At 39.0% G+C, this 8,296-nt stretch overlaps 1 protein-coding gene across 1 annotated transcript in view; it reads left to right on the top strand.

Annotated features, from left to right (window-relative positions):
- Nucleotides 1–548: 548 nt before the first annotated feature.
- gfra1b (gdnf family receptor alpha 1b) overlaps nucleotides 549–8,296 on the top strand; it is a gene marked incomplete at its 5' end in the record, with an annotated part of 27,477 nt that continues 19,729 nt past the window's right edge. Inside the window, 3 exon segments of the mRNA XM_014007592.1 lie at nucleotides 549–714; nucleotides 826–1,134; nucleotides 1,995–2,078. Of these exon segments, the coding sequence (XP_013863046.1) occupies nucleotides 678–714; nucleotides 826–1,134; nucleotides 1,995–2,078 (430 nt within the window).

The raw sequence follows: 8,296 nt of genomic DNA, 5'->3' as shown, positions 1-8,296 counted from the left end.
TAAAACTTTATAGTTGCAGTTTAAATGTGTTCAGTTCTGTAGTTCATAATGAGCTAATAGTTGGTTTGAATGGCGTTAATGTTGTGCTAAAATATCTTTAAACGTGTGTCCTCCCGTTCGTTTGTTTATTGCCTGTTGTTAATGAGCTCGCGGGGATAATTGTGCGCGCAGCTGTATGACGTCACACACACCGCGCGCCGTTCCTCGAGCTCGCCTTCTCCTCAGAGTGGAGTGGACGGCAGTCCCGACGTGTGCGCACCTGCTGCTCGGACAGCGTTTGATGTTTTTCAGCACTTTTGACTGGATATGAATCATTTTCGCATCGAGCCTGTTCGAACATGAAAGTTGAGTTCTTCTCTTCGATTTTATTTTTTTTTTTTAAGTTTTTTTTTTTGAACTAACAGTTTGTGTCGGCTGTAAACACACACCCGCGCGCGAGCAGACGGAGCAGACGGAGTAAGAGTGGAGAGAAGTGAAACCTCGGCGCTGATTTCTTGCTGTTTGGTCTCTGCTGTGGTTCTGATTGAAGCTGGAGGTGGAGGTCTGCTCTCTGTTTGGATCTTACAGGATGAATCGTCACCTCAGCCCATTTTGTGCGCAGCCAGAAGAAAAGCGGACCCGTCCCGCAACTTCTTTTATTTCATTTTAACCTCAGAAAGACCACCTCTAAGGGCGCGATGATTTTAACCTTTGTCTTTATTTTGTCAATGTTGGGTAAGTGTTTCAGCATAACGTCTGTAACAGAACCAGCTGATTTCAGGTTGTCTCCGTGCGCTCTTGGCTGTGCGTAAAAATCCATCTCATCCAAGTTGTCGTTACGCGCAGATTCGGCGCTCACCTCGAAGGCTGACGGCGGCTCGGCGGCGCGTCCCGCCCGGCTGGACTGCGTGAGGGCCAGCGAGCACTGCCTCAAGGAGTACKCCTGCAGCACCAAGTACAGGACCATGAGGCAGTGCGTGGCGGGCAGGGAGAGCAACTTCACGGCGGTGGCGGGTCCCGAGGCGCAGGGCGAGTGCCGCAGCGCCATGGACGCCGTGAAGCAGAGCTCCCTGTACAACTGCAGGTGCAGGAGAGGCATGAAGAAGGAGAAGAACTGYCTGCGGATCTTCTGGAGCATATTTCAGAGTTTGCAAGGTATGAGGTCAGGTGGAGGCATGGAGCATGTTGGACTTTGGAAAGGATTTCATAACTCAGCCTGGAAACTAAAACACCATATTAAAAGTAAAATAATATTTCATAYAAGCAACAAAACTGGGACAACGTTACGCATCATACGGTCATATAAGTGACCCTTTTCTTTGAATCAACATATCTGTCCGATTTCAAGCCAGAGCATGTTTTCAGAGTGAATGCATGCGCTATTATCTAATTCATAATAGTTACTTGCTTATAATGCCTCTGCTTTAAGCCCATAATGCAACATATTCATTAGAGAGGCACACATCATGATGCAGCCTGTTCTTAAATTCCTTTCTCATTCACAAAACCAGCAGAAAACATCAGGCTGATGCATGTATCTGCTAAAAAGATCTCAAAGTGAACTTGTAGTTTTGTTACTTATTATTATTATTATTATTATTATTATTATTATTATTATTATTATTATTATTATTATTATTATTATTATTATATGCCAATAACATTCACAGGGTAAACACTTACATCAATGATTATTGAAAAGGAAATATCTACTGGATTTGAAACCTGTTTGCYTTCATAATGTTTTTGCAGATAGAACCTATATGTTCTTGTTTTTAATCGGGAGTTTGATATAAGACATTCCATTGTTTCTTATTGTCTAATCAAACTTTCACTGTGAACCTAACCAACTTCAACCCCTAAGCATAAAATCAAGTCCAACTCGTAAATCACTTTATACCCATGTCCTCAGAATTTGGTGTTGTTTTTTTTTGCAGAACCCTGTGAAGTCAGAAAAACAAGTGCACACACACAGTTTTAGGCACACATTGCTGACAATCTGTTCTGCCCCGCAGGTAATGATTTACTGGAATACTCCCCGTATGAGCCCGTCAATAGYCGGCTCTCAGACATCTTCCGCTTGGCTCCCATCATAGCGGGTAAGATGAGTTTTTCATGTTTCCAACGGCTTCAATTTGGGCGGCGTTAAGTCGCTGTACGTATCACTGACATGTCTCGGTTGCGCCCAGCTTAAGTCACCGCAACAAATCGGTCACTATATTTGACAACCGCTCTTCTCCATCGCCGTCTGGTTTCAGGCTGCAGCTTCCAGTGGCCCATTATCCATCGCAAAAGCTTTTATCTGCCACTGTGACCCCGCGGTACACAAAGCAGAATAATTTAGTATATTTCACGTTGTGCCCCTTCAACGCACTGATGAGAGGTCTGCATGTTTTTTTCCACTGTCGCGGTGCTAATATGAACAGCTTTTATGTGCTAGTTTTGAATTAATCATCCTTTTAGAGCAGAACCTCTTTTGTTGGAGCTCCGGGAGCCTGTTGAGGCTGAATGCCTAGATTTAAAAAAAAAATGGGAAAAAGAAAAGTTTGCCTTTTGTAAATTTAAATGTCACACATGTCCACGAACGTCAGAGGTGGACCTGGGAGCGTACACTTAGACAGGCCTATATTTAGTTTCACAGAGGAGCAATTAACCATCTGTCTGCATTCAATGGCACAGCAGAAGTAGAGCTCTGTGACACAGAACTCACTGGCTCACCACTGTGTTGGGCTTTCTGGCTGGAGGAGAGCATCTGCTGAACTGGCCAGCTACCATTCCAGTAAAAAAAAAAAAAAAAAGAAAGTTATTTGTTTCTCTTTCTCCTACCCTGTCTGCCTGTTTCTGGCTCTCGCTGTGATTGAATCCACTTATCACAATGGCTTTGCTCCATCTGCAACAACATAATGCTTTATCATTATCTTAAATAAAGAGTAAAGAAAACATCAGCAGGCAAAATTCTCTCTTGTGCTGGAACAGAAAATGTAAAAACCACTTATATTCTGCTCATTTATCACTATATATTATGCTTATTTGAACTTAAATGAGTTAACAAACACCCTTAAAATTAAAACAATTCAACTGAAGAAATGAGAAAAGGTAAAATCCTGTTTAGGAATCTGATTCCTCACTAATGTGCTCTTCTATCAAAGTCGCTGACTTAGAATATGGAAACTTGGCAGGATAACTTATCAGTATTAGATGCTATTATCATAAGAAATCACTTCAATTACTTTGATTAGGTGGGCAAGACAAATAGAGATATGAGGCTAAAGCTGAGTAATCATTTCTTAACATAAAGAAGTGTGTAAACAGCCTGAAAGACCTTTAAGGGGGGAAAAAAACAAATCATCTAATGGGTTGGGTATCACAAATCCATTTACCATAAGTGACCTCATTCCTGTCTGAAACTAAGCCAAGCCTGGGGAAATCTGCAGTGTAAAATAATGCATGTGTGAGTCAAGATAAAAACTCCTTTTACCCTCTTGGGTCAATATAAAAAAGGATGTGCTGCTGCTTTTTGTCTTTTATTAAGACACAGCTCAATTTTAATACAGTAGTCGCCACAATTCAATCAACCTTTATCCATATGGGAATGCTCGATTAGACAAAATGACTGGAACATTGCTGATTTTGGGGGGTATTTGGAGGCATTAATGTTTAGTTACTCCATGTATTCAATCAGGAGAATAATAGCTTAGCTAATGCTACCGCTGCCATTTGATGGTAAACAACACTGTCCCAAACTGTGACACAAGTACCATAGATTCTCAGAATACAATTTTTGCATATACTATGTGGATTTTTGCGATAATTACTTTTTGGTGAGTCGAAAGCCTAAACCTCTTCCAGTTACACCCCACWCAACAGGACCTGTCCAGCCTATTCCTAAAGCCCCCCTGAATTCCAGCCAAACAACTTCTAAGTCACTCCCCCACCCTCCCTTTGTCCATTCCAACTCTTCTGATAGGCATTGGGTTAATTAACCATAGTAAGCTCATCYGTGGAAAGCTAAAAAGCAGACTTTGCCAAAAAGTAGTTTAGGAGTGAATCAGGCAAATTACAATCTTGGCTCCAAATGGAAACTCAAAACAAAAGTTCCATAGGGAGTGTTTTGTGAACACCTGTGGAAACTAACGGACAATTGTAAACCAGTGTGCTAGTGGCTACTTAAACTATGCCAAAAGGCACAAAACAGTGAAGATATTCAATCCCAAAATTAGATTCAGTTGTTGTTGGGCAGAGAAAGAGCTGAGAATACAAAGTATATGATAAATGAATGCATGGAGTGGTAAATAGACAGCCTTTGTATAGCACCTTTTTCAGTTTGTTAGGTCACATTCATGCACCAGTGGCATATCAGGCAGTAAGGGGTTCATTGTCTTTGACATAAGACTGTATAMTACCAGGAATCAAACCTCTGACTCCCTTRGAGGACAACTGCTCTAACCACTGATCCACAGCAGTATCAGCATGAAACCATCAGATCTTAACTTGCACCATTCAAACTAACATCAAGGAATGCAAGTTTTGCCAGTTTGCTTGTTTRTGCCAGAAATATACATAAATCTAACATGTTGTYCTTTATTTAATGTCAGTATGGTTGTTCCTGGACAGCCTGATATTTTTGGAGGTGGTACTTGGTATAAAGTTTTTAGAACCACTGCTATAGATCAGTGGTTCCCAAACTTTTTATCTTCTGACCCACAAAATAAACACGGCAAAAACTTGTGACCCCAAATATTACTGGTCTGAGTACACGAACTTCATTAACAAGCCCAAAAACACAGGTTTTTGACAATCTAAACAGCTTGTACACAAATATAAATACTTATTTATACTTATTTGGTGTTTTGGTAATAGTTATAGGGAAAATATTACATCAACAATTATTTTATTACCCTTTAAATTGATTTCTGGAGATTATCCAAGGTGCTTCATGACCCATAATTGGGTCCCAAGCCCAACTTTGGGAACCAAAGTGCAGNGTGCTTCATGACCCATAATTGGGTCCCAAGCCCAACTTTGGGAACCAAAGTGCAGTGGTTCCCAAACTTTTCAGCTTTTGACCCACAAAATAACAGTAACAGAGACCTGAGCCCCCGACTATTTCTGGATGATAAACATTTGTATCAGGTCAACAAAACATGGGCATAGTAACAATATATTTTATACGACATTTATCCATTTTAAATACACTAACCTCACTCCTTTGTAACAACTAAGGCAAAAAATGTAATTAATTCCRAAAATCTTTTCAGGACCCCACCTTGATGTTTCGGGACCCCACTTTGGGTCCCGACCCCAACTTTGGGAAACACTGCAGATTGTAAATAAAGATGTTACAATTGAACCAAACTCCAGTTTAGAGTAAAGCGTGTTCTTATAATACTGATCTTGTTGGTGTCGTAAATTTTAGTATACTGTGATACAAAATGTGGTGTTAGAGAAGTACATTTTGAAATTTGATTGGACAATATAATAAAAAAAAGTGGTGAAAGTTTACAGATGTAATCATCGATTTTAACAGTTAAATAGATTTAGACCATTGAAGGTAATGACACCGCAATGACTTGAAGAAACGTTTTGCTTTTTGAGTTGGAGTGTATTGGATTCAGATATTTATTGGATCTGCAGCTTATCAGTCTTTGGTAGTAAAGCACTTCAAGATAAAAAAAAAACTATAAATCTATAACATACATCTTTGTCAAMGACTAAATACTTCAAATTGTTTATGACATTCTTTTTTGAACAAGTTTTCTTTGAGCCTCTCTCTCTCAAATATATTCAAGCAGCATCTCCCCACAGATGTACAAGATGCTAAACTATTGTCTGTTTCAAGTTAATGACCAAGAAACCATTTTCACAGCAGCTTAGACATAAATTACTAAATAAACACAGCTGGCTCTTTAAGATTTACTACATATATAAAACTGATCCTTTGGTAAAATCACTGGTAACACCTGTGTTCAACCACTATGTGATGTCAAAACAGCTCCTGCAGAAAACTGTCTGATTTATTATAAACAACAGATAACAATTTGAAACCAATTAACACTGTTGAATAACAGCAAAACAATACATTCTGTAGGAATTACATTTGTTACAATACACTTTTACATTAATTTACCAGATTGTTTTAAAGTAATATGGTGCATCTGTGAATGTCTACAAATGTAATCACCATTCAAACAATGCAGTTGAAGATGTTACAAACAACAAACTCCTTTTTTAAAAAACTCTGGTATAACYTGTTTCATTATGATTAATAAAGTACTGCAATGCCATTAATATTTTAAACTGAAATATTAATGTCATTAGTATGTAAATTTAAAATAACAATATCATTAATATTTTTTAATTGAAGTGCTTGACATCTAAACCATCAAATCTGCTAACTAAGAAGAGCGATTTCCAGGAACAGCTGAAATTAAAACCGCTTCATGTATAAATCAATAAATCTGATCAATCCGTGAAACCGTCGTCCATAGATGTAACATAATGCAACTGTGGAAAGTGAAGAAATAATTGGACTAGGCAGACATGTAACAACTTCTACACCATGGCAGTAATTAAAATGTGCGTCAGCGAGATAAGGAGGCGTTGATGAGGTGGATTTTAAATGCGCCTGCATCTTCTTGGTWATATAGTTTGCAAGAAATAGGAAAAACCCATCAAAGCAAGATTGTGTGAGAACATTCTAACACCATCGACTCATTATGAATATCTTGTAGAGACAAGATTAATTGATTCTGCTTTTTTTTAACAGCTCTGATTCCAACAGGAAAAACACAGATTTCACAGAAGAGACTGAACTATAAACAAGATTTACTACGAGAATAGAGTCAGCCATTTATTTTCCCTGACATCCAATAAATTGGGACAAATGTTCTTATCTTTGTCAGTGTTTTCAGTTTGAAATATTATAAAACTTTAAATAAGCCCTACAAGTGGCCACAGATTCTAGCACCACTCTTCTCTCAGTCCAACTTCATATCTCATCAGGAGAGTTGCTGAGTTTCAGAGAAGAAATGAGAGCTTGGCAAGGATCATTCAGTTGGTTTAGATGCGTTAAGCAACACATTTATCCCAGTAGCACTGGGATCCACTACTGACCCAGTCTGCTTGTGAACTGTGCACGTGTCCAATTCTGGACCTGGAGGGCCACCTTCCTACATGTTTTACTTGTTTTCCTGCTTAAACACACCTGATTCTGTGATTGAACTAGACACTGCATAGCGGTAACACAATGACCCCCGCACGCACAAATGCACCAGAACTCAGAAGTCTTTATTCCTAATAAATGTCACTCTACTAGGTGCATCCCAAAATTGTAGTGGTTTGGGTGGGGGTCTTTTATTTTATTTATTTTTTTGAAATGTTTTTCGGGGGTGGCATTGGTTGATCTGATGGATAGCCCCTCATCAGAGCTAAACAACAAAAGAAATCTGAAGCTCCTATGTTTAATAGTTTTTGAGCTATAACCATACCCCTTTTTCAGATAAATTGGGGGTGGTGGAGGGGTGGGGGGCACTGATTGGTGGGCCTGATGGATAGAGCTTCATCAGAGATAAACAACAAAAGAAATCTGAAGCTTTTATGTTGAACAGTTTCTGAGTTATAAGCATTTTTTGCATGTCCAGACACCCCCACTTTGAAAGGAGCCCYCTCCTCAAATATGGGGTCTATCGTAAAACCGTTGGCTGGCGCAGTGTAGGTCAGACTCATCTACAGCTCTGCCAAATTTCATGTTGATTGGTGCAGCCRTTTTTGWGCTACGGTTGAMCAAAAATCTCAGGAGAAAAAAATKTATRAAAAAATAAACAKTACGAAAACAATATGACTCCTGCTTACGCGAGACATATTTAAATCAGGTGTGTTGGAGCAGAGAAGCCTCTAAACCAGGAAGKATAGTGGCCCTMGAGGACCAGGATTGGACACGCCTGCTGCAATTGAAARATCACTCCAGCTATCAGACTTTCAAATCTGCTGATTTTTTTTGCACGTTAGTGCTTTTAGCCATATCAACAAATCAGATGCAGGCATTTCCGCAGAACCATCAACCCCATTTTTATTATTTCCCTCTATAACCACAGAATAATTTATAAACAAAAGAACAGTGGAGCATTTTTGTACCTTTTTTTTTACTTTAAAGGGGCAATATTATGTGCTTTCCAAGCCTATATTTCAATTTTATACTAAAATAAAGTAACTATGTCACATTTTCAGCTTATGAAAGAGCTATATATTGTAAAAATCCTCAAAACAATTTACTTCTCATCTTGACAGTTTCTAAACCTCTTGAAATAGGTCTCTTGTC

The sequence above is a fragment of the Austrofundulus limnaeus genome, unplaced genomic scaffold (assembly GCF_001266775.1).
Source record: "Austrofundulus limnaeus strain Quisiro unplaced genomic scaffold, Austrofundulus_limnaeus-1.0 Scaffold43, whole genome shotgun sequence".
Taxonomy (NCBI): Eukaryota; Metazoa; Chordata; class Actinopteri; order Cyprinodontiformes; family Rivulidae; genus Austrofundulus; species Austrofundulus limnaeus.
The sequence above is the reverse complement of the archived record's forward strand: the minus strand, read 5'-3'. Positions and strand labels throughout refer to the sequence as shown.